The 27,637-nt window shown below is 43.6% G+C and overlaps 1 protein-coding gene across 1 annotated transcript in view; it reads right to left on the minus strand.

The window, feature by feature from the left end:
- Positions 1-27,637, minus strand: part of LOC127575526 (dynein axonemal heavy chain 8-like) — a 443,415-nt gene that overhangs the window by 219,420 nt on the left and 196,358 nt on the right. Inside the window, 4 exon segments of the mRNA XM_052025459.1 lie at positions 278-518; positions 16,852-16,989; positions 18,931-19,031; positions 24,685-24,747. Of these exon segments, the coding sequence (XP_051881419.1) occupies positions 278-518; positions 16,852-16,989; positions 18,931-19,031; positions 24,685-24,747 (543 nt within the window).

The following is a 27,637-nucleotide window of genomic DNA, read 5'->3' on the forward strand; positions in this document are numbered from 1 at the left end:
TTCAATAGTCTTGGCGACATCCTTGTGAACTTTCTGCATATCTCTGGCCAGCAGGCCATATTCAGATGTCCCTAATTTCTGTTGTCTCCATGTCTACTGCTGCTACCATTGTCTATGAAAGTAATGTCATATGTTTGCTTAGAGGGTAAAAGAAGATAATTGAAATATCATTTGGGTGAAGTTAAAAAGAAAGGTGGAGATAGAAATATAAATTGCTTTTGCCCGTTTTGTATTATTTCCCAAATCAATTCCTCTTCCTCTGGGGTTAGTATCATACCTCAATATCATCCTTAAATTGAAGCAGTGGAGCCTCCATAACATGTTTCAGAGAGAATGTTTCTGATGTCACATTAAATTTATGCCCTGTTACTGCGGCTATCCGTTCCCAGTGTCTTGGTTGTATTGATTTGCTGGACATCATCTCCAGGAGAGGACATGACTCACTGAAATCATCGATTTTCTTCTTCAGATCTAGAAAAGCTTGCCATTCCTTCAAGGCTTTCGGTAACCTCCGACACCTACAGATAATCCATATAAAAGAATGCAATGCTAATTGAAATGAACCTACATCAATAAGCCAACCTGTAACCTAAATATTCTTAAACATGAAACATAGAACACCTACTAAAAGAAAGTTATCTGGAAAGATGGATTGTTTGGTGTCATGATTTTCTGCACTACATGTTTCAATTTCAATAAAGGAAAATATAATGCTAAACAGTACTGATTGTAAGATGCACAAACTCTACAATTTTACTTCTGGGTCCTCCTTTCAACTGACATGCTAATGCTCAGAGGAGCTCAGACATGCGTGGTTCAAAATGGTGTGCAGCACGAGTTGAGAATTATGCAATTTTCCATCATGTATCTGTGGCCCATATTGTTTCCAGGCCACTCGTGCTGAAGCAGGTATTCACAACACTAGTGATGACTGTTTCGGCATTACACAAAGATGACAACCTGGTAGTGGGAACCTGCCTCAGGTAGCTAATTTACCTGGCTATCTTCTGTCTCTCCTGACAATTGATTATCTGTCCACTGCACCAACTGCTCTTCGAGCCCACCCCTCCCAACTAGGATAACCACACACCTCCACAAAACTTTGGTAGTGAAATTTGCCCACCTACCTCCACTGACAACCATTACTGAACTCTTTACTGATCCTGGACTTGGCACTTCCTATAAATCAACTCAATCCTTTAAGAGATTTGCCCCCAATCTCCCTTTCCCTCTCCTCAATCCAGCAATTTGCCTTGACCCTTGTATTAATCTGGGTCAGAATCTCATTACTGATCTATTCCAACACTTAGAGTCATAGAGCACAGAAACAAGCCCTTTGGACCACCCTGTTTATGCTGACCATCATGTTTATATCCATACTAATCCCATGTTCTTGCATTTAATCCATATCCTTCTACTCCTTGGCAGACCAAGTGCTCATCTACTTATTAAGTGCTGTGAGAGCACCTGCCTCCACCACCCACTCAGAAGATGAGATCTTGTTCCTTGAGATTGCATTGAGCTTCTTTGGACAACATTGGTATTTTAACTATTTCTAACTATCAAAGACATGTAAAAACTGTTCAAAAGCCTTTGGGATAGGCAAGCTGTCAAATCAGGACAATCCAAGGACAAGGCCTCAGAGAGTCATTGTCTTGGGCAAGTTGCCACTGAGGCCTGCTATGCTTTCCTGGTCAACTCCAGCATTGGGAGAATGAGGTTGAATAGATCTATGCATCCATACTTTATTAGTACAGGTGTGTGGAGACTGCAGAGGAAAGTTCAGTTAGCAGGACAAATGGGCCTGTTTCAGCCTATTGCCTTTGCTTATGAATTCCAGTAGAAGAGACCCCCACATTACTGGGGAGGGTTCCTAGAAAACGGGCTGTCAAGAAACATGAGTTGAAAACAAAATTTATGTTGATTTATTTACTCTTTTTCACACAAATTGCATGAGAGCATTTTTTATTCTCTATCTCAAATTATTGGGTAGTGATTTGTGAATTCTGTACGGGTGAATTTCCGTAACCCAAATAGCCGTAACACGGGGGTCGCCTGTCTATCACTTGCTCTGCTGATTACTCTCTCAATATACCCCACATCTGCTGTCACCCAGTCATTTGGAACATCACCTGTGGCCAGTTAAGATTGAAAATTATCTGCCAGGGTTCCATCAAAGATGCCTTCCGAGCCACCCCTCGTCCTCACTTTGGGAAATCAGACCACCAGGCTGTGCTCCTTCTCCCTGCATACAAACAGAAGCTGAAACGGGAGGATCCGGCACAGAGAGTTGTGCAGTGCTGGTCTGAGGAAGCAGATGAACTTCTATGTGACTGCTTTGAGACAGTGGACTGGACCATGTTCAAAGACTCAGCTGCCAGCCTTGATGAGTATGCCACCACCATCACAGACTTTATCAGCAAGTGTGTGGAGGACTGTGTACCAAAGGGGACAATACAGGTGTTCCCAAACAGGAAGCCATGGATGAACCGGGAGATCCACTCCCTACTGAAGGAGAGGACCGCTGCACACAAATCTGGTAATCCTGATCTGTACAAGAAAGCGAGGTATGACCTTTGTAAAGCTATAAGGGATGCCAAGAGGCAATACCAACTCAAAATAGAGTCCCTGACCAGCCGCTAGTTATGGCAGGGCTTACATGCCATAACAGGCTACAAGACAACAGCGCATCCCTTCCTGACGAATTTAACGCATTCTATGCACATTTTGAACAAAAAGGAAGTGGATTGTCACCATCCACTCTGACAGCCACCAACGCAGCTGAACCTGTGGTCACAGTGGAGGACGTAAGATCAGTCTTCCGAAGAGTGAACACGAGGAAAGCACCTGGCCCAGATGGTGTCCCGGGCCGCGTGCTCAGATCTTGTGCTGATCAGCTGGCAGAAGTATTTGCGGACATATTCAACCTCTCCCTGCTTCAATCTCAGGTTCCCTCTTGTTTTAAGAAGACCACTATCATCCCAGTACCAAAGAAGAGCAAGGTAACATGCCTCAACGACTACCAACCAGTGGCTCAGACATCCACCATCATGAAGTGCTTTGAGAGGTTGGTCATGGCACGCATCAACTCCAGCCTACCAGACAACCTGGACCCATTGCAGTTCGCCTATCGCCGAAACAGGTCTACAGCAGATGCCATCTCCCTGGCCCTTCACTCAGCTCTGGAGCATCTGGACAGTAAGGACACTTACATTAGACTATTGTTTATTGACTACAGCTCTGCCTTCAATACAATAATACCAAGCAAGCTTGTCACCAGACTCCGAGACCTAGGACTCAACACCTCCCTCTGTAACTGGATCCTTGACTTTCTAACAAACAGACCGCAATCAGTGAGGATAGGCAGCAATTCCTCCGGCACGATTATTCTCAACACTGGTGCACCTCAAAGCTGTGTCCTCAGCCCTCTACTCTACTCCCTATACACTCATGACTGTGTGGCCAGATTCTGCTCTAACTCCATCTACAAGTTTGCAGATGATACTACCGTTGTAGGCCGTATCTCAAACAGTGATGAATTGGAGTACAGGAAGGAGATAGAGAGCTTACTGGAATGGTGTCATGACAACAACCTTTCCCTCAATGTCAACAAAACTAAAGAGCTGGTCATTGACTTCAGGAAAGGGGGTGGTGTACATACACTTGTCTACATCAATGGTGCTGAGGTCGAGAGAGTTGAGAGCTTCAAGTTCCTGGAAGTGTACATCACCAACAACCTGTCCTGGACAAACCACATGGATGCCATGGCCAAGAAAGCTCACCAGCGCCTCTACTTCCTCAGGAGGCTAAAGAAATTTGGTTTGTCCCCTTTGACTCTCACCAACTTTTACCAATGCACCATAGAAAGCATCCTATCAGGATGTATCATGGCTTGGTATGGCAACTGCTCTGCCCAAGACCGCAAGAAGCTGCAGAGAGTTGTGGACACAGCCCAGCGCATCACGGACACCAGTCTCCCCTCCTTGGACTCTGTCTTTACCTCTCGTTGTCTTGGTGAAGCAGATAGAATAATCAAAGACCCCACCCACCTGGGACATTCTCTCTTCTCTACTCTTCCATCGGGTAGAAGATACAGGTGCCTGAGGGCACGTACCACCAGACTTAAGGACAGCTTCTACCCCACTGTGATAAGACTATCGAACAGTTCCCTTATACAATGAGATGGACTATGACCTATGACCTCATAACCTCACGATCTACCTTGTTGTGACCTTGCACCTTTTTGCACTGCACTTTCTCTGTAGCTGTGACACTTTACTCTGTACTGTTATTTTTTTTACCTGTACTACATCAATGCACTCTGTACTAACTTGATGTAACTGCACTGTGTAATGAATTGACCTGTAAGATCGGTTTGTAAGACAAGTTTTTCACTGTACCTCGGTACAAGTGACGATAATAAACCAATACCAATACCAATCAATTTTTTTAACTTGCCTTCCATAGCAACCTGGGATACACTGTGTGTTGGCTGTACCTACATGCCTATGATGCTGCTGTACTTGTGCACATAACAATAAACCCAACCTGACTTGACAATCTCATCAGGCTCTGGGGATTTATCTATCTTTAAGCCCACTAAGACACCTCAAACCTCTACCTTTTTAATGTTGACATGTTCTAGAATTTCACCATTCCCCTCCCTGAATTCTCCAGCTACAATGGTCTTCTTAGTGAATACAGGTGAGGAATATTCATTTAAGGTCTCACCTATGTCCTCCGGCTGGACACAAAGATTCCTATTTTGATCCCGACTCTTTCATTGGTTACCCTCTTGCTCTTAAGATACATATTAAAAGCTTTGGAAATTCCCTTAATGCTGCCTGTCTGCAATATTTAATGCCCCCTCTTTGTTTCTGTGATCTTTTTCTTTAGTAACCCCCCTACACTTTCTATACTTCCTCCACTACCCTCTGCCTCCTTTCACCAAGCCAATCTTGGATACAGTTTGCCAACAAGCCTCAGATCCCTTGTGCCTTAACCTTCTGGACCAGCCTCCCACATAGGACCTTGTCAAAAGCCATACTACAATACATGCAAACTACATGTACTGCACTGCTGCCTTCATCAATTTTCTTAGTTACCTCCTCAAAAAACTCAATTTGTGAAACATGATATTCCCCGCACAAAACCATGCTGACTCCTCCTAATCAAACCCTGTCGTTCTAAATGACCCTCATTCCTGTCCCTCAGAATCTTCTCCAACAACTTTCCTACCATTGACGTAAGGCTCATTGACCTGTAGTTTCCGAGCTTATCCCTACTACCCTTTTTGAACAGGGAGACATTAGCTATCCTCCAGTCTTTTGGCACTTCATCCATAGTTAATGAAGATGCAAAAATCTCCATCAGAGCCCAAGTAATCTCCTCCCTTCCTTCCCTTAGCATCCTAGATGGATCCAATCAGGTCCTAAGAATTTCTCCAATTTAATCTGCTCCAATATTTATGACACTTCCTCCTTCCTGATACAGACATGCTCCAGAGTATCAGCTTATATACATCTTTTTATCCAGCTCTCAATATCCCTTAACATTCAGGATTCCTTGGACTTACTGTCATTTCTTTTCATCCTCACAGGAATATCTTTGCCCTGAACTCTCTCTATTTCACTTTTGAATGACTTCCACTTGTCCAATGAAGACTTCCAGTTTCATTTTTCCCAGCCCTGCCGATGAGATTGAAGAAGCCTTCCTCAATCAAGGATCTTAATTTCCAGACCACCCTTATTTCTTTCCATATCCACCTTGAAACTGATGAAGTTATGGTCACTATCTCCAAAGAGCTTTCCCACTGACATACCAACCACTTGTCCATACTTCTCCACTTGGATGCAGCTCTAGTTGGCTGGTTATAAGAAGAATGTCATTAAGATGGAAAGGGTGCAGAGAAGATTCACAAGGATGTTGCCAGGATTGGACAGCTTGAGTCATGTGAAGAGACTGGATCGGCCAGGGCTGTTTTTCCCTACAGCATAGGAGGCTGAGGGGTGACCTCAGAGGTATATAAAATCATGAGGAGCATAGATAAGATGAATGGTCACAGTCTTTTTCCCAGGGTAGGAGAGTCCAGGGCATAGGTTCAAGATGAAAGGGAAAAGATTTAAAGGAGTCTTGAGGGGCAAGTTTTTCACACAGAGCGTGGTGGGTATATGGAACGAGCTGCCAGAGGAAATGGTAGAAGTTGGTACAATTACATGTTTAAAAGACATTTAGACAGGCAGGTACCTGGATAGGAAAGGTTTAGAGGGAAATGGGCCAAATGCAGGCAAATGGGACTAGCTGAGGTGGGCATCTTGGTTGTCATGGAAGAGCTCAGCCAAAGGGCCTGTTTTTGTGTTGTATAGTTCTTTGATTAGGTCCAGTACTGCCCCTTCCCCAGTTGGTCTATCTATCAAAAGAGCCTTTCTTTAAAAACTGTAACCCCTTTGAGCCTTTCACATTAAAATGGTCCCAGTTAAAATTGAGTAAGTTGAAATCCCCCACTACTATATCCCCTTTACTCTTACTTTGCTGTGTTACTTCACTGCATTATCTGCTCTCTATCTCATGCCGACTGTGAGGAAGCCAGTAGCATAACTCCAGCAAAATAATCAGGCCATGATGTCTGCACCAAACATTTCCAAATTAAACTAAATCTCTTCTGCCTGCACATGATCCATATCCCTCTATTCTCTGCTTATTCATGTGTCTTTTGAAAAGCTTCTTAAACACCACTGTCATATCTGCTTCCACCACTACCCCTGGCAGCCCGTTCCAGGCACCCACCAGGCTCTGTGTAAGAAAACTAGACCCACACATCTTCTTTAAACTTTCCCCCTAAATGCATATCAACTGGTATTTGACATTTCTACCATGAGAAAAAGATTCTGACTGTCTACCCTGTCAATCCCTCTAATAATTTTATAAACTCCTATCCGGTCTCCCCTCAGCTTCCAGAAAAAACAACCAAAGTTTGTCTAACTTCTCCTTACAGCTCATACCCTTCAATCCAGGAAGCATCTTGGTAAACCCCCTTTGTACCCTTTCCATAAGACCATAAGACATAGGAGTAGAATTAGGCCATTCGGCCCATTGAGTCTGCTCCACCATTCGATCATGGCTGATTTATTTTTCCCTCTCAACTCCATTCTCCTGCCTTCTCCCTGTAGCCTTTGACGCCCTTACTAATCAAGAACCTATTAACCTCCACTTCAAATATACCCAATGACTTGGCCTCCACAGCCGTCTGTGGCAATGAATTCCCCAGATTCACCACCCTCTGGCTAAAGAAATTCCTCCTCATCTCTGTTTTAAATCGACATCCTTCTATTCTAAGACTGTGCCCTCTGGTCCTAGACTCTCCCACTACTGGAAACATCCTCTCCACATCCACAGTATCCAGGCCTTTCAATATTTGGTAGGTTTCAATGAGATACCCCCCCTCATCATCCTAAACTTGAGCGAGCACAGGCCCAGAGCCATCAAACACTCCTCGTACATTAACTCTTTCATTCCTAGGATCATCCTTGTAAACCTCCTCTGGACCTTCTCCAATGCCAGCACATCCTTCCTTAGATAACTGTTCACAATACTCCAAATGTGGTCTGACCAATGCCTTATAAAGGATCGGCATTACATCCTTGCCTTTATATTCTAGTCCTCTCGAAATGAATGCTAACATTGCATTTGCCTTCCTTACTACTGACTCAACCTGCAAGGTAATCTTTAGGGAGTCCTGCACTAGGACTCCCAAGTCCCTTTGCACCTCCAATTTTTGAATTCACTACCCATTTAGAAAATATCCTTTATTCCTTCTTCAAAAGTGCATGACCGTACACTTCCCTACTCTGTATTCCATCTGCCACTTCTGTGTCCATTCTCCCAACCCGTCCAAGTCCTTTGACAGACTCAACACTACCTGCGCCTCCACCTATCTTTGTATCATCTGCAAACTTGGCCACAAAGCCATCAATTCTGTCATCCAGATAATTAACATATAACATTAAAAGTAGCGGACCCAACACCAACCCCTGTGGAACACCACTAGTCACTGGCAGCCAACCAGAAAAGGGCCCCTTTATTTCCACTCTTTGCCTTCTCTCAGTCAGCCAATCTTCTGTCCATGATAGTACCTTTCCTGTAATACCATGGGCTCCTATCTTGTTTAGCAGCCTCATGTACGGCACCTTGTCAAAGGTTTTCTGAAAATCCAAGTAAACAACATCCACTGACTCTCCTTTGTCTATCCTGCCTGTTACTTCCTCAAAGAATTCTAACAGATTTGTCAGGCAAGATCTCCCCTTAAGGAAACCATGCTGACTTCAGCCTATTTTATCATGTGCTTCCAAGTAGCCTGAAACCTCATCCTTAATGATGAACTTGAACATCTTTAAACATCTTTGAACTTGAAAAAAACTTCGGAGGCTTCATGGGCTTTGCTTCAGAGGACTTCGGAGCAGATAAGTTTTTCTTTACCTTTTTATTAGGGTTTTAAATATAAGGCTTAGTTTTTAATAGGGTTGTGATTTAATAGGGTTAGTGTTTTTATAAGGTGTTTTTATAAGGGTTGTAAAAGTTTTAAGTGGTAGAGTGGGGGCTGGACTGCGCAGGCGTGGCGCGGGCAGTTTAAAAAGCCAACCGCCATATCCAGTGGGCAGCGAGGGAGCAGGCAGTGGAGTGAGAAGGAGCAGAGAGTTCTGGGCTTTGGCTCAAGGGGGCTTCGGCATAAAGGGGCGAGGAAAGGTAGGTGACTTTAGTTAAGGAAGGAGTACGAGTGCAGTTTCCTGTACTCAGTGTCAGATGTGGGAGTTCCCAGAGTCTCCCTGCCTCCGGGACGGCTACATCTGCGCTCGGTGTGTCGAGCTGCAGCTCCTGAGGGACTGTGTTAGGGAACTGGAGATGCAGCTCGATGACCTTCGTCTGGTCAGGGAGAGTGAGGAGGTGATAGAGAGGAGTTATAGGCAGGTGGTCACGCCAGGACCATCGGAATCAGGCAACTGGGTCACAGTCAGGCAAGGGAAGGGGAAGAGACAGGTACTAGAGAGTACCCTGTGGCTGTACCCCTTGACAATAAGTACTCCTGCTTGAGTACTGTTGGGGAAGACAGCCTACCTGGGAGAAGCAACAGTGGCGGTGTCTCTGGCACAGAGCCAGGCCCTGTTGCTCAGGTGGGTAGGGAAGGAGTGAGGAGGGCACTAGTGATAGGGGACTCCATAGTTAGGTGGGCAGACAAGTGATTCTGTGGACGCAGGAAAGAAACTCGGAAGGTAGTTTGCCTCCCAGGTGCCAGGGTCCGGGATGTTTTGGAGTGCGTCCAAGATATCCTGAAGGGGGAGGGAGAACAGCCAGAGGTCGTGGTACATATTGGTACCAACAACATCGGTAGAGAAAGGAATGAGGTCCTGAAAAGAGACTATAGAGAGTTAGGAAGGAAGTTGAGAAGCAGGACCTCAAAGGTAGTTTCCGGATTACTGCCTGTGCTAAGTGACAGTGGGTATAGGAACAGAATGAGGAGGAGGTTAAATGCGTGGCTGAGGGATTGGAGTAAGAAGCAGGGATTCAGTTTTCTGGATCATTGGGGCCTCTTTTGGGGCAGGTATGACCTGTTCAAAGAGGACGGGTTGCACTTGAATCCCGGGGGACCAACATACTGGCTGGGAGGTTTGCTAAGGCTACTGGGGAGAGTTTAAACTAGAATTGTTGGGGGGTGGGATCCGTATTGGAGAGACTGGGGAGGAGGTGTTTGGCTCTCGAGTGGAGGAGGCTAGGAGTGGGTGCCGTGGGCAGGTGATATAGAAGGGACGTGTTCAGACAGGCTTGAGATGTGTCTATTTTAACGCAAGGAGTGTTGTGAACAAGGCGGATGAGCTTAGAGCTTGGATCAATACTTGGAGCTGCGATGTGGTGGCCATTACGGAGACTTGGATGGCTCTGGGGCTGGAATGGTTGATTCAAGTGCTGGGTTTTAGATGTTTCAGGAAGGACAGGGAGGGAGGCAAGAGAGGTGGGGGAGTGGCACTGTTGATCAGAGATAGTGTCACTGCTGCGGAAAAGGTGGACGTTGTGGAGCGATTGTCTATGGAGTCTCTGTGGGTGGAGGTTAGGAACAGGAAGGGATCGATAACGGTGCTGGGTGTTTTTTATAGGCCGCCCAATAGTGACAGGGTTATTGAGGAGCAGATAGGGAAGCAGATCCTGGAAAGGTGTGAGAATAGCAGAATTGTGGTGATGGGGGATTTTAATTTCCAAAATATCGATTGGCATCTCCAGACAGTGAGGGGTTTAGATGGGGTGGAGTTTGTTAGGTGTGTTGAGGAAGGGTTCTTGACACAGTATGTAGACAGACCTACAAGAGGAGAGGCTGTGCTTGATTTGATATTGGGAAATGAACCTGGTCAGGTGTCAGATCTCTCAGTGGGTGAACATTTTGGTGATAGTGATCATAATTCTATCTCCTTTACGTTAGCACTAGAGAGGGATAGGAACAGACAGGCTAGGAAGGTGTTTACTTGGAGTAAAGGGAATTATGAGGCTCTCAGGCAGGAAATTGGAAGATTAAATTGGGAACAGATGTTCTCTGGGAAAAGTACGGAAGATATGTGGCAAATATTCAGGGGATATTTGTGTGGCGCTCTGAACAGACATATTCTGATGAGACAGGGGAGTCGTGATAGGATACAAGAACCGTGGTGTACGAAGGCAATAATAAATCTAGTCAAAAGGAAAAGGGAAGCATACAAAAGGTACAGAGAGCTAGGTAATGTTAGAGATCTGGAGGAGTACAAGGCTAAAAGGAAGGAATTTAAGAAAGAGATTAGGAGAGCCAGAAGGGGACATGAGAAGGCCTTGGCGGGCAGGGTCAAGGAAAACCCCAAGGTGTTCTACAAGTATGTGAAGAGTAAGAGGATGAGACACAAAAGGATAGGGCCTATCAAGTGCAGCAGTGGGAAAGTGTGTATGGATCCGGAAGAAATAGCAGAGGTACTTAATGAATACTTTACGTCAGTATTCACCACGGCAAAAAGGTCTGGGGGATTGTAGTGGGGACTTGCAGCGGCCTGAAAAGCTTGAGCATGTAGATATTAGAAAGGAGGTGGTGCTGAAACTTTTGGAAAGCATCCAGTTAGATAAGTCGCCAGGACCGGATGCGATGTACCCCAGGTTGCTGTGGGAGGCGAGGGAAGAGATTGCGGAACCTCTGACGATGATCTTTGTGTCGTCCATGGAGACGGGAGAGGTTCCGGAAGATTGGAGGGGTTGCGGATGTTGTTCCCTTATTCAAGAAGGGGAGTAGGGATAGCCCAGGATATTATAGACTGGTGAGTCTTACCTCAGTGGTTGGTAAGCTGATGGAGAAGATCCTGAGAGGCAGGATTTATGAACATTTGGAGAGGTATAATATGATTGGGAATAGTCAGCATGGCTTTGTTACGGGCAGGTCCTGCCTTACGAGCCTGATTGAATTTTTTGAGGATGTGACTAAGCACTTCGATGAAGGGAGGGCAGTAGATGTAGTGTATATGGATTTCAGCAAGGCGTTTGATAAGGTACCCCATGCGAGGCTTATGGAGAAGGTGAGGAGACATGGGATCCAAGGGGACATTGCAGTGTGGATCCAGAACTGGCTGGCCCACAGAAGGTAAAGAGTGGTTTGTGAGGGGTCGTATTCTGAGTGGAGGTCGGTGACCAGTGGTGCACCTCAAGGATCTGTACTGGGACCCTTACTATTTGTGATTTTTATAAATGACCTGGAAGAGGAAGTGGAAGGGTGGGTTAGTAAGTTTGCGGATGACACGAAGGTTGGGGGTGTTGTGGATAGTTTGGAGGGCTGTCAGAGGTTACAGAGGGATATAGATAGGATGCAGAGTTGGGCTGAGAAGTGGCAGATGCAGTTCAACCCAGATAAGTGCGAAGTGGTTCATTTTGGTAGGTCAAATATGTTGGCGGAATATAGTCTTAATGGTAGGACTCCTGGCAGTGTGGAGGATCAGAGGGTCCGAGTCCATAGGACGCTCGAAGTGGCAGCGCAGGTTGACTCTGTGGTTAAGAAGGCATATGGTGTATTGTCCTTCATCAATTGGGGAATTGAATTTAGGAGCCGGGAGGTATTGTTGCAGCTGTATAGGTCCCTGGTCAGACCCCACTTGGACTACTGTGCTCAGTTCTGGTCACCTCACTACAGGAAAGATGTGGAAGCCATAGAGAGGGTGCAGAGGAGATTTACAAGGATGCTGCCTGGGATGCGGAGCATGCCTTATGAAAGCAGGTTGAGGGAACTCAGCCTTTTCTCCTTGGAGAGACAGAGGATGAGGGGGGACCTGACAGAGGTGTATAAGATGATGAGAGGTATAGATAGGGTAGATAGTCAGAGGCTTTTCCTCAGGGCTGAATTGGTGGCCACAAGAGGACATAGGTTTAAGGTGCTGGGGAGTAGATATAGAGATGTCAGGGGTAAGTTTTTTACTCAGAGTGGTGACTGCGTGGAATGGGCTGCCAGAAATGGTGGTGGAGGCTGATACGATAGGGTCTTTCAAGAGACTGTTAGATCGGTATATGGAGCTGAGTAAAATAGAGGGCTATGAGTAAGCCTAGTAATTTCTAGGGTAGGGACATGTTCGGCACAGCTTTGTGGGCTGAAGGGCCTGAATTGTGCTGTAATTGTTCTATGTTCTAACCACTGAAGTCAGGCTAACTGGCCTATAATTTCCTGTCTTTTGCCTCCCTTCCTTCTAAAAGAGTGGAGTGACATTTGCGATTTTCCAGCCCTCCGGAACCATTCTTGAATCTAGTGATTCTTGAAAGATCACTACTAATGCTTCCAAAATCTCTTCAGCTACCTCGTTCAGAACCCTGGGATGTAGTCCATCGGGTCCAGATGACTTATCTACCTTCAGACCTTTCAGCTTCCCAAGCACCTTCTCCTTAGTAATAGCGACTACACTCACTCCTGCCCCCTGACTCTCTCGAATTTCTGGCATGTTGCTGGTGTCTTCCACAGTGAAGACTGACGCAAAATACTTATTTAGTTTATCTGCCATTTCTTTGTTCCCCATTACCACCTCTCCAGCATCATTTTCCAGTGGTCCGATGTCCACTCTTGCCTCTCTTTTACTCTGTATATCTGAAAAAACTTCTGGTATCCTCTTTTATATTATTGGCTAGCTTACCTTCATATTTCATCTTTTCTCCCGTTTTAGTTACCTTCTGTTGGTTTTTAAAATCTTCCCAATCCTCTGGCTTTCTACTAATTTTTGCAATATTTATGCCCTCTCTTTTGCTTTTATGCTGTCTTTGACTTCCCTTGTCAGCCACGGTTGCCTCATCCTCCCTTTAGAATGCTTCTTCTTCTTTGCGATGAACTGATCCTGCATCTTCCAGATTACTCCCAGAAATTCCTGCCGTTGCTGCTCTACTGTCATCCCTGCTAGGGTCCCCTTCCAATCAACTTTGGCCAGTTCCTCTCTCATGCTTCTGTGGTTACCTTTACTCGACTGTAATACTAATACATCTGAATTTAGCTTCTCCCTCTCAAACTGCAGGATGAAATTTATCATATTATGATCACTGCCTCCTAAGGGTTCCTTTACCTTAAGCTCCCTCAGCAAATCTGGTTCATTGCACAACACTAAATCCAGAATTGCCTTTTCCCTAGTGGGCTCAACCACAACTGCTCTAACAAGCATCTCATAAGCATTCTACAAATTCCTTCTCTTGGGATCCAGTACCAACCTGATTTTCCCAATCTACCTGCATATTGACATCCCGCATGACCGCTGTAACATTGCCCTTTTTACATGCTTATTTATCTCCTGTTATAATTTGTACTCCACATCCTGGCTACTATTTGGAGGCCTGTATATAACTCCCAACAGGGTCTTTTTACCCTTTCAGTTTCTTAACTCTACCCACAAGAATCCAACATCTTTTGATCCCATGTCACTTCTTGCTAAGGATTTGATTTTGTTGTTTACCAACAGAGCCACCCCACCTCCTCTGCCTACCTGCTAGTCCTTTCGATATGATGTGTGTCCTTGGATGTTTAGCTCCCAACTGTAATCTTCTTTCAACCACGGCTCTGTGATGCCCACAACATCAAACCTGCCAATTTCTAACTGTGCTATAAGCTCATCTACCTTATTTTGTATACTGTATGCATTCAAATACACCTTCCGTCCTGTATTCACTATCCTTCTTCTCAAATTTGTCTCCATGTTGCATGAAGTTAAATTCTTATCCCTTTCTAAGCTTTATGTCTTATTCATTATTCAGGAGACTTCAGTAACCTCTCCTGCACACTCCTTCCCGTTTACTTCATCCATACTTTTCCTATCTGTTGAACCCACCCCTCTACTATTTACTTTAAAGCCCTATCCACAGCCCTAGTTATGTGATTCGCCAGGACCCTGGTCCTAGCATGGTTCCGGTGGAGCCCATCCCATCGGAACAGCTCCCTCCTTCCCCAGTACTGGTGCCAATATCCAACAAATTCAAACCTACTTCTCCCACACCAATCTTTGAGCCACACATTTAACTTTCCAAAGACTCCATATCCTTCCTGTAATGAGGTGACTGAAATTGCACACAATACTGTAAGTGTGGCCTAACCAAAGTTTTATATAGCTGCAACATGGCTTCCTTACTCTTATACACGATGCTCCGGCCAATGAAGGCAAGCATCCCCAAGCCTTCTTTACTACTCTATTTACGTATATGCATGGTCACTTTCAGCGAGCTATGGTCTTGGGACCCTAAGAACCCTCTGTACATCAATGCTGTTGAGGGTCCTACCATTAATTGTGTCCTTTCCCCTTACATTTGACCTCCCAAAGCGCAACACCTCACACTTGCTCGAATTAAACTTCATCTGCCATTTCTCTGCCCATATCTGTAACTGAGCTATATCATACTGCGACAGTTCTCTACACTGTCCATTAACCTTTGTGTTTTCTGCAAACTTACTAACCCACCCATCTACATTTTCATCCAAGTCATTTATATATATCACAAACAACAGAGGTCCCAGGACCAACCCCTGCAGACACCCTCCTACAGGAGGGTGTCACCGGCCTCCAGCCACAATAACACCCTTCTACCACTACCATCTGTCTTCTATGAGCAAGCCAGTTCTGAATCCAAACTATCAAGTCACTGTGGATCCCATGCATCTTTATCCTCTAGATGAGTTTAGCATGAAGGACATTGTGAAATGCCTTACTGAAGTCCATGTAGACAACATTCACCACCGTATCCTCAAAAAACTCAATCAAGTTTGGAAGACATAACTTGTCCCACACAAAGTCATGTTGACTGTCCCTAATCAGCTCATGCATTTCCAAATGCGCACAAATCCTATCAGTAAGAATCCACTCCAATAGCTTCCCTACCACAGATGTGAGGCTCACCAGCCTTTAATTTTCTGGATTATCTCTACTTCCCTTCTTGAACAAAGGAAAAACATTAGCTAGAGAAACAAAAGACTGCAGATTCTGGAATCTAGATGAAAAACACAATGATGCTGGAGGAACTCAGCAGGCCAGGCAGCATCCGTGGAGAAAAGCAGGTGGTCAACTTTTTGGGTCAGTCCTGAAGAAAGATCTTCGTCAAGGCCCCAGCAATCTCCTCCCTTGCTTCTTTCAATAACCTGGGATATATCCCATCAGGCAATGGGGACTTACCCACCTTAATGCTCTTCAAAAGACCCAGCATCATCTCCTTCTTGATCTCAAAATGACCTTGCCCATTAGAATGCCCCACAATGATCTCACTCTCCTCCATGTCCTTCTCCGTGATGAATCCCAATGCTAAGTACCTGTTTAGTACTCTGCCCACATCCTCTGATTGCAAGCATAAATTCCCTCCTTTATCCTTGAGTGGTCCTACCCTCTCCCTCATTATCCTCTTGTTTTTAATGTAAGTATAAAATGACTTGGGATTCTCTTTCATCCTACTTGCCAAGGACATTCCACAAAGCGCATTTGGAACTCAGCAGGCCAGGCAGCATCCATGGAGAAAAGCAGGTGGTCAACATTTCGGGTCAGGACCCTTCATCTGGGCAAATCAAGAGTTATGGGGAAAGGGCAGGTAAATGGATTTAAGGAATGGGCAGACTTGATCCATTGAATGGCTGAGCAGCTTGAGGGCTGAATAGCCACTCCTGTGCTCACTTCTTGCGGTCTTATCCTTCTCAGTGCTTCCATATCAAATTATCCACCAAATTTAGTACCTTTAATCAACGTTCAATGCGTATGCTGCTTTAACATGGTGAAATCTTGCCTACCAACTGAACCTTGAAAACTTTGGATTATTATCATAGGTTGGATGACTCCTAAATGGATTTCTACTTCTGTTCGCAATGTATTGGAAAGTGATGGGGTCAAAGGTGGACACTTGCCACAAAGTATCAGGGTTGAATACAACTGAAGATCTATATTTTGCTAAAATATAACTATGTGAGTGGTGGGATTGAATTGATGATTTTGTAATTGATCTAAATATTTGAATATAATATTACCTCTGTATGACATGCATACACAGGCATCCTGAGTGAACTTTACATGGCCAATCCTGCCAGCGTTTATCCCTTGGTTAGGATATACTCTATGTACCTTTTGCTTCTAGCAACAATTATGGAAAGTCAGAATGCTGGAGGGATTTATGTCTTAGAAATTGTTTCTTAGGCCTGCTGGGGTTACGCCATTGTAACTTCAATGAAAAGTTTAACCCAGTAGGTACATTGGCAGACACTCCACAAAATATTTAATATGCTTAATATCTGTGAAATAAAAGTTTGATAAAATATTTGCTTTCCCAATAGCAATGTAAGTAACAAATAAGCCAGTTTATTTTAATTACCTATTCTGAAACTCCAAGAGTTCAGCGTTGATCTTCTCAATGTCCAGTTCCACCCACAGCACATCATAGTAACCATTAATGTTATTCATCACTGCATCATATAGTCCATACAATTTCTGCAGAAGACTTAGTTCCTTTCTGGAAAGCAAACAACAACAGCAGCAGCTATTAATACTAAAGCAAGAGATCATCATTTATCCTTTCGGTTAGGGGTTTGCACTTATGAATAATTAGGTCACGGTGTGAATCTTGTTCTAAAATTCACTTTAACATGATTTCAATTATTACTTATAAATTAAAATAAAAACAGGAAATGTTGGAAATAATCAGTGGATTAGGCAGCATCTTTACTGAGAGGAAAAGAGTTAACAATTTAGATCAATAATTTTTCATAAACTCAAAAATGATGGAAGAATGGCAATATATGTCTAATTCAGGATAATATGCAATGAAGGGATTTTGGAGATGGTAGTGTTCCCATGTAGTTGTCTTTCTGGTTAGAAGAAATCATGGGTTTAGCAGGTACTCTTAAAGAAACCTTGCTGAGTTGCTGTGGTGCATCTAAAAGATAATCTACTCTATGGCCACTGGACAGTTGTTGTGGAGTGAAGAATACCTGGTGGGGTACTTAATACTGAAAATCAAAAAAAGAACTGCAGATGCTGCAAATCTAAAACAAAAAGCAGAAAATGCTGGAAATAGTCAACAGGTCAGACAGAGAAACAGAGTTGACCAGCGGGCTACTTACTACCTAATACTACTCAGTTAGTTTGCGGGTTAATTTTTGGTTCATCCAGGCTAGTGGAGACTATTCCATCACCCTTTTGACTTGTGCTTTGAAGATAGAGGAATGGCTTTAAGGTGTCAGAAAGTGATTTGTTTCCAACAGATAGCTCATATCTGATCCTTAGCTGTAGTCACTGTACTTATGCTGTTTTCCAGTCTAACACTGACCCATAGGACATTAATGGAATATGCTGATGGTCACGGGAAGACAGTTGGACTTTCTCCTTTTAAAAATGGTCTCTGCCTCAAACATGTGTGGTGTAAATCACTTGTCATTTATCATTTATTTTTGAATGTTGCCATATTCTCAGTACATATCAACACATACTATTGAGTTTGAAAGGAGCCCTTCTTTAACCTAGTGCTGGAGGGAAGGTCATTGATGCATCTGAAGGATGGCTCTGGAACTGTCTTGAGGAGGTGTTACAGTAGTGTTATGGAGATGACCTTCAATAATTACAATATCTTCCTTTCTGTAATATATGACCCAAGTCAGTGGGGAGTATTCTCCTTGACTCAGCTAACCAGATAAGGCCACATACTACTTGGCTTCCTAATCACTTGCTGTATGGGCATGTTGACTTTCAATGACTTGTGAACAAGCACACCTCGGTCAGACTATTCAAAAACAGGTTGGTGCTGGTGATGCTGCTGCTTATATCAATCCTTGTCCAAAATTTAATCCAGTATGTCATTCATCCTGGTGTAACACAGAAAGCCCCTCTACTGTGTAAAGTAGCCTCTCAGCAAAAGCACCTTGGACAAATCCCTTTCATTGGAAGGTAGGAAAGTAGCTGCAAGTATTATATATGTATTGTAATATTTCCATGAGTTCAAATCATCTCTGAATTGCTATTATGTTCCTGCCATGCTCTTACTTGTGAGTTTCAAAGAAGCTGGGAAACAATAGATCAAATTAAGTGGAAATTCAATTGAAACTTCAATCCAGTGGAGCAAATAGTCTATGCTGATAAGCAACAAAATTCCCCTAGGGATTTATTCAGAAGCAGCAAATAAAGGATTGAAGCTAGCTTCACAATATAGATAGATTTTGCCTGATTTTTGAGCCCCCACTAATATTCAAACCACACTTTTAAATTCCCTGCCAAGGAACTATTGAACACACAGAGGCCATTCAGCAACGCTATGTTTACGGCAGATCTTTGAAAAAGTTCTTGCATTGGCCTTACTTTTTACACACAGCCTTGCTTTCCAGGTTCATCTGAGGATCTATGTCTGGGTGCAGAAAGAAATAAATCAACCAGCATAAGGAAAGTATTAAATGATACTTACTTATTTTTCTGCAGTATTTCGTAATCCTGGACAGGCAATCCAAATAATCGTTCTCCTGATGAATATGTCACAAATTTCCTCCATAAGTCATCAAACCAACTCTGAAGCAAAGACAGATCAGATATGAGCACTACTGGCACCGATGGCGATTCTTTGCTACTATATGCAGAGTATATACTCCATTCTTTTCACTTATTTGCATTTTGGATGCACTTTCTCACATGCCATCCAGGTGTTTGGTAGGTGTCAACTTTAGTTGATTAAGTTGAGGGACTAAGAAATTGGAGACGGTCCACAAGCCTTTAATGCCATGCATATAATTCATGGCTGATCTCTATCTTGTTTATCAATCCATTTTGTTTCAATGAGTCAATGAGTTACGGAGCCCAGAAAGACCACTCGTTTCACCATGTCCATGTCGACCATCAAGCACCCATCTATACTATCCGATTTACCAGCATTTGGCCAATAACCTGCTGTGCCTTGGCAATTCAAGTGCTCATCTAGATAATTCTCAAATGTTATGAGAGTACCCACTTTCACCACCAACTAAGACAGTACATTCCAGATTCCAACTGTCCCCTGGGTGAAAAAATTCTTTCTTATGTCTCCTCCAAACATCATCTCCCTAAACTAATGTCCTCTCATTTTTAACACCTCTACCATGGAAATGTTTCCTACTATCTACGCTATCTAAGCCCCTCATAATTTTGTATACCTTCCTCAGCGTCCTCCATTCCAAGGCAAACAAATCTGGCCTTTTCAGACTTTTCTCATAAGTGAAAAACTATATGCGAGGCAACATCCTGGTGAAGCTCCTCTGCAACCTCTATTGTGCAATCACGTCCTTCTTATAGTTTGGTGACCAGAAGTGCAGACAGGACTCCAGCTGTGGCCTAACCAATGTTTTATAAAGCTGCACAATAGCTCTTATATTCTATGACCTGGCTAATGAAGATTAGCATCCTGTACTCTTCCCAATCTTATCTACCTTCAAGGTCTAGCACATTAAGGTCCTTCTATTACTCAATACTCCCTCGGGCCCTACCATTCATTATGTATGTCCTAACCTTATTAGAGCTGCAACACAATGTGCATCACCTCGCACTTACCAGAGATGAATGCAGAAGTGAATAGAATTGAAAGAGATGGGCGAAACAAATTAGCTGATAATGTTTACTAAATCTGATGAGTGCTAAGCCTTTCTTGCCATTATCAAGATGTTTCTAACTTTGTTAGTTTAAATTACTATTTCAATGAGTCTAAGGGAATTATGACTTCACCTTTAGTTAATATAACCAAATAAATTTTACTGTGCTTACAGACCCATTCCTAACCTGAAACGTTAACTCTGTTTCTCTTCCCACTGATGTGACCTGACCTGCTGAGTATTTCTAGTATTTTCTGTTTTTGTTTAATATTTCCAGATTCTGCAGTTTTTTCAGATTTTCATTTTGAATTTACTACTCGAGATGCAGTCATCAAGGCAAGTGGAGAATATTCCATCAAATTCATGACTTGTGTCTTATAGATAGCAGAAAGGATTCAGTAAGTGATCATAGGCCATAGAATACTCAATCTTTGACTTGTCCTTGAAGCCACAGTTTTTGCTTGACTGCTCTTGTTAGGCAGACAATAATGATCTCTGGAACATTGATGTGATAAAGCAGATGAATGTTGAAGAATGATTATAAGAATCTCTTTGGTGATATTTATTGCTACTCACTATAATTCAGTTATTACTTACAACTTTGTAGCCTGTGGCTGGATGCTAGGTCTTACTGCACATGGGCATGGATTGTTTCATTATCTGAGGAGTTGTGAATGGAACTAAACACAGCTTAACCCTCATTTCTGACCTCATCATGGAGGGAAAGTCATTGAGGCAGTAGTTGAAGATAAAGAGGAAGCCAAGATTTGCCAGTCTTGTCTTTTGCACCTATGCAGTGCTTCACCATTGTTAGGGATAGAGATATCCATGGAGCCTTCTCCTCCTGTGATCTGTTACCACCAACATTCAAGACCAAAAGTGGAAGAACCTTGATATAATCTGTTGACTGCAAGTTCACTTAGCTCTATTTATAGAAGCTGTTTCTGCTGTTGAACATGAATTTTATGTTGTAGCTTTACGAGATTAACGCAATTGGTGTGGTCTTCTGGATCCCTTATTGAATTGGGTTAGTCCCCTGGATCATTTCGATATTCTCTTCGGAGTCGACAGAACTGTTGTGAATCCGTTTCATTTGTCATAGTGGTGCCGCACAGTGCCAAGAGAGGATGTCCTCAGACTGTCACCACATGGACTGTGCAATGTTACCTCTAAAAGCATTGGCCTTGACAGATATATTTGAGCTCAGTGGATCAGTAATTACAAAATTAAGCAGTATTTTTTTCTATCATGTTGGCTCTCTCACTACCTGCCAAAGAATCTTGTAACTATGTCCATTAATGCCTGCAATCAGCTTGGTCACTTATGATCCACTCAGCCATTTTTAGTGGTAGACATTAACGTCCCTATCCACACATGCGTCTGACATGTCTTCTTTCATCCTGAACAGTGGCTTCCCCTATCCCAGAGGACATTCCTACCCTTGCTACCCTCGATGCTTCATCCAAGTTAAAACAATCCACTCAAGGAACTCAGCCAGTCAAGCAACATCCACGGGAGGAAAGGAGTTGTCGACGTTTCAGGTCAAAACCCTGCATCAGGACATTTCTCCCATGGATGCTGTTTGACCCACTGAGTTCCTCCAGCAGATTGCTTGTTGCTCCAGATTCCAGCATCTGCAGTCTGTTGTGTCTCCACTTCTTCCAAGTTGTTTAATGTGGAGAAGAGTACTGATTTTTTAGCTGATGTAGGCAATATCTGCTGTAAGCCCTCAGACTCACAGTTCACTTGCCCATAATTTCTTCCACTCTGCTTTCTGTTAAAGTTCCATTCCATTCACCCAATTTTTCCATCTCTGCTACACATTTTTCAACAATTCCACCTTTTACACCAATGGTTCCAATAAATCTTCCTCCTTCCTCAGCTTACAATAGGACAAGTCTCTCAAATATCCATTTCCCACATGTCCGTTCCATTTTCCTCTTAAGTATAACAAGGTTAGGAATTCCCTTGCTCAAGGTTAGGATCACTTCGCCGAGCACTTTCGTTCCGCCTGCTGTGGCCACTTGGATCTCCCGGTGGTCGGCCATTTTAATTCTCCTTCCTATCCCACACCAACATGTCTGTCCTCGGCCTCCTCTACCGCCAAGTTGAGGCTAAACACAAATTAGAAGAGCAGCGCCTAATATTCTGCCTGGGTAGTCTCTTCCACCTATCACCTCTTAATTTCTGACACCATTCCCACTCTCCCTCCTCCCTCATCTGCCTATCAGCTCCCTCACCTGGAGCCACCTGTTACCTGCAGCTCTCGCTCCACCCCTTCCCTCCACCTTTCTATACTGGACATCGAATGTCCATTTCTCTCCATAGATGCTGCCTGAGCCACTGAGTTCCTGCAGCGCTTTGAATGTTGCTCCAGATTCCAGCATCTGCAGTCTCATGTATCTCTAGGAATGCCCTTATTACACTCCAACTCCACCAACCTCCAGATTCAATGGATCATCTTCTTAATCTCTGACAGTTGACACATGATACTTTCTCCATTCTAAAGGGACCAATCCTTGCAGAGTGCTCTGGTTCACTGCTCCACCTTCAAGTTTAAGTTCAAGTTTATTGTTATCATAGGCATACATACACAGGGTACAAATGCCAAGAACATTAGCCTTTTTGCAGCAGTAGCACAGTACATTACAAGTACAGGACAAACATGTTAACATAAACTTAAATTAACATAAATTATACATAAAAGTCTGCAAAATAAACAACAAAATAAACAATGACATTAGTGCAAGATTGAGAGAGAGAGAAATAAACTATAGTCTGAGGTAGTGTTAAGGTTTTTCAGGTTGGTTCAAGAACCTGATGGTAGTGGGGAAGAAGCTATTATTGAACCTTGAGGTGTGGGTCTTCAGGCTCCTGTACTTCCTGCCTGATGGCAGCATCGAGAAGAGGGCATGGCCTGGAAGGTGGGGTCTCCGATGATGGATGTCGCCTTCCTGAGACATCACTTCTTATAAATGACCTCCATGGAGGGGAGAGCAGTACCTGTGATGGAAATGGCTGAGTCCACCACTCTCTGCAGCCCCTTGCGTTCCTGTGCATTGGAGTTCCCATACCAGTCCATGACGTAAGCAGTCAGAATGCTTTTCACTGTACATCTGTAGATGTTTGTCAGATTCTTCAATGACATGCTGAATCTCCTTAAACTTCTAAGAAAGTAGAGATATTGGCATGCCTTCTTCGCGGTTGCATCTACGTGCTGGGCCCAGGATAGGTCCTCCGAGATATTGACAGCCAGGAACTTGAAGCTGTTCACCCACCATAGACCCTTCAATGAGGGCTGTTGTGTGTTTGCCTGACTTCCCCTTCTCTTCCTAAAGTCCACAATCAGTTTGTTGGTCTTGCTGACATTGAGCATAAAGTTGTTCTTACGACATCACTCAACAACAATGGTGGCATTGGCAAATTTGTAGATGGTGCTGGAGCTAGGCTTAGCCATACAGTCATAGGTATAGAGAGAGTAGAGCAGGGGGCTAAGCATGCAGCCCTGAGGTGAGCCTGTGTTGATGGTCAGTGAGGAGGGGATGTTGTTTCCAACCAGCACTGACTGTGGTCTCTCAGTGAGGAAGTTGAGAATCCAACTGCAGAGGAAAGTACAAAGGCCCAGGTCTTGACAATGTTTTGAGGGTGTTGAACACCAAGTTGTAGTCAATGAACAACAGCCTGCTGTGTTGCGGTTGTCCAAGTGGTCCAGAGCAGAGTGGGGAGTCAGCGAGATAATGTCTGCTGTAAGACCTATTGTGGCGTTAGGAGAATTGAAGCAGGCCCAGGTCCTTATTGAGGCAGGAGTTGATTCAAGCCATAACCAACCTCTTGAAGCACTTCATTATGGTGGGCGCTACCGAACTGTAGTCGTTGAGGCAGGTCACCCTGCTTTTCTTAGGCACCGGTAGAATTGATGCCATCTTGAAGCAGGTGGGAACCTCAGTCCACCAATACCTGTTTCCATTCTTGTAGCCACCTTTCTGTGCAACCACAGGAACCTGCTCTTTTACCCTCTGCCCTTATGCTTCCTCCCCTTCCATCAATCAGGATTTCAAACACTCTCTTCAGATGAAGTAATGATTTTCTTGTACCTTTTCCAGTTTCATATTCACAATGTGGTCTCCTCTGCATAGCGGAAATCAAAAACACAGATTCAATGATGACACATAAGAGACTGCAGATTCAATGATCCCTTTGGAGAACACTGTGTCATTGTATGGGTTGGGAACTTAAAATATTTTAAATTTAGGCACCTGCAGACCTCCCAACCAAAATCAGAACACATTTTAGTGAGTAAGAGTCAATATAAAATCAAAGCAATTCAAAACCTACATATACAGTATATGATCTCTGTAAAAAAAAAGCCCCAGGAATCACACAGAAAAGCAGTATCATTAATGAGACAGGAAAAGCAAAGACTTCCAAGTTCATGCAAAATTCTTCCATCATTGAACGACAAGACAACTTTTCTTTAATGTGGGAAAAACATGGCAAGAAAGTAAATATGCAAGAATATATACGGCAGAACTCTGAAACCAAGCATTTTGTTTTTCTGTTGTTTAATTACCAACAGTTGTACAGTTATTCTTCATAACTGTTACCTGAAAGATCTGTAATCTTGTGCTAGCTTCTGCAGGTGGAATACCAGCAACCATCGGGCCTTCCTATAAATACACAATATACATATTTAGAAAGAGTACCTCCAAATGAACTACAAGACATCTATTAAACAATCGATGGTTTATAAATACTATCGAAGATTAATTTTACGACTCGGATTTACTGGGATAAATAAAGAAGCACTTTCAGTTATAGAGTCATACAGCATGGAAACAGGCCCTTCAGCCCTACTCATCCATGCCAACCAAGGTGCCTACTTGACCTCATCTCATTCCCCATTTGGCCCATCTCCCTCTAAACCTTTCCAATCCACGAACCTGTCCAAATGTCTTTCCCTGGAAGGGTGAAAGGACTTGTCGACATCTCCCCCAACAGATGCTGCTTGACCTACTGAGTTCCTCCAGCAGATTAGTTGTTGCTCCATATTCCATCATCTGCAGTCTCTTACGTCTCCACCTTTATATCCTCACTAGCCACAGACAAGGTGCCAGAGGATTAGAGAGCAAGCAATGTTGTTGCTTTGTTAAAGAAGGACAATAGGGATAATCCAGGAAATTATAGGCTGGTGAGCCTTACATCAGTGGTAGGGAAACTACTGGAAAGGATTCTCAGGGATAAGATTTACTCGCATTTGAAAAAGCATGGGCTTATTTAGGACAGTCAGCATGGCTTTGTGTAGGCAGGTCATATCTTATAAACTTGCTTGAGTTTTTTGAGGAGGTGACAAAAAATGATTGATGAGGGTAGGGCAGCGGATACTATCTACATGGACTTTAGTAGGGCATTTGACAAGGTCCCTCATGGTAGACTGGTCCAGAAGATTAAGGTTGAGGGGTGTTTCTCTGACTGGAGTTCCATGACCAGTTCTGTTCTGCAGGGATTAGTGCTGTGACCTCATTGTGATATAATGAACTGGATGAAAACATAGGCTGATGAGTAAGCTTGCAGATGGCTCAAAAATTGGTAGAACTGTAGATAGTGAAGAAAGTTGTCAAAGGATACAGCAGCAGATAGTTGGACATATGGGCAGAGAAATGGCAGATGGAGTTTATTCCAGACAAATGTGAGGTGTTGCACGTTGGGAGGTCAAATATGGGGATAGCATGCAGCAAATAGAATCATACAGTCATACAGAGTGGAAACAGACCCTTCAGCCCAAATCATCCATGCCGACCAAGGTGCCTTTCTGAGCTCGTCCCATTCGCCTATATCACTCCAGGCCTTTCCTATCCATTTAAATGTCCAATTGTCTTTTAAACATTGTAATTGTACCTGCTTCTACTGCTTCCTTTGGCAGATTGTTCCACATACCAACCACATTGTGTGAAAAAGATGCCCCTCAGGTCCCTCTTAAATCTTTCCTCTCCCACCTTAAATCCATGCCTTGTAGTTTTAGACTACTTTATCCTAGGAAAAAGACTGATCGTTCACCTTAACAATGCTCCTCATGAATTCGTATACCTTTGTAGGGTCGCCCCTCAACCTCATGCACTGCAGGGAAAAAATCCCAGCCAATTCAGACCTTCCTTATAACTTAAGCTCTCCAGTCCCAGTAATATCCTCGTGAATCTTTTCTGCACCCTTTCCAGCATAATGACGTCATTCCTATAGCTGGGCGACCAAAACTGCACACAGTACTCCAAGTGTTGTCTCACCAATGACTTGGATGGTTGTAATGTGACGTCCCAACTCCTGTACTCAATCCCTGATGAAGGCAAGTGTGCCAAATGCGTTTTTCACCACTGTGCCTACCTGTGGCGCCACTTTCAGGGAACTATGTACCTGTGTCCCTAGGTCTCTGTTCTACAACACTCTCCAGGGCCCTAACATTTACTGTGTAAGCCCTAACCTGTTTTAACTTGCCAAAATGCAACATCTCACATTTGTCCTGGTTAAATTCCAATTGCCATTCCTTGGTCCACTTTTCCAGTTCATCTAGATCCTTTGTCCACAAAATTATAACCTCATGGCCCAGAAAAATCAAGCCAGGTAAATAATAATTTTCAGGCATAAGATCAATTCAGCAAGATAAAGAAAGAGGTGGTGTTGGATCTCTTGAAGAACATTAGGGTGGATGTCCCCAAGGCCTGATGGGATACATCCCAGGTTATTGAGAGAGGCAAGAGATGAGATAGCTGGGGCCTTCCTTGACCAAGATCTTTGTGTCCTCTCTAGCCACAGGCGAGGTCCCAGAGGACTGGTGAGTAGCTAATGTTGTTCCTTTGCTCAAGAAGGGAAATAGGAATAATTCTAGAAATTATTGGCTGGTGAGTCTCACGTCAGTGGTAGGAAAGCTATTGGAGAGGATTCCTAGGGATAGGATTTATGAACATTTGGAAAAGCAAGGCATAATTAGGGGCAGTCAGCATGGATTTATACAGGGCAGGTCATGTCCAACTAACTTTATTGAGTTTTTTGAGGATGTGACTAAGGTGATCAATGAGGGTAAAGCAGAGGATGTTGTGTACATGGACTTTAGTATGGTGTTTGACAAGGTCCCTCGTGGTAGGCTGATCCAGAAGATAAAGATGCATGAGATCCATGGTGACTTGGCTTGGATTCAGAAATGGCTTGCCCATAAAAGACAGAGGATAGTGGTCGATAGGCTGGAGGTCCACGACTACTGATATTCCACAGGGGTCTGTTTGTGATATGTGTAAATGACTTAGATGAAAATGTGGATGGGTGGGTTGGTAAGTTTGCTGATGATACAAAGATAGGTGGCATTATGGATAATGCAGAAGGTTGCCAAAGGATACAGCAGGATATAGATCAGTTGCAGATGTTGGCAGGGAAATGGCAGATGCAGTTTAATTCGGCCAAGTGTGTGGTGTTGCACTTTGGGAGATCAAACGTAAGGGAAAGTATACAGCTGATGGCAGGACCTTTAACAGCATTGATGTATGGAGGGATCTTAGGGTCCAAGTCTATAGC

The sequence above is a fragment of the Pristis pectinata genome, chromosome 10 (assembly GCF_009764475.1).
Source record: "Pristis pectinata isolate sPriPec2 chromosome 10, sPriPec2.1.pri, whole genome shotgun sequence".
Taxonomy (NCBI): Eukaryota; Metazoa; Chordata; class Chondrichthyes; order Rhinopristiformes; family Pristidae; genus Pristis; species Pristis pectinata.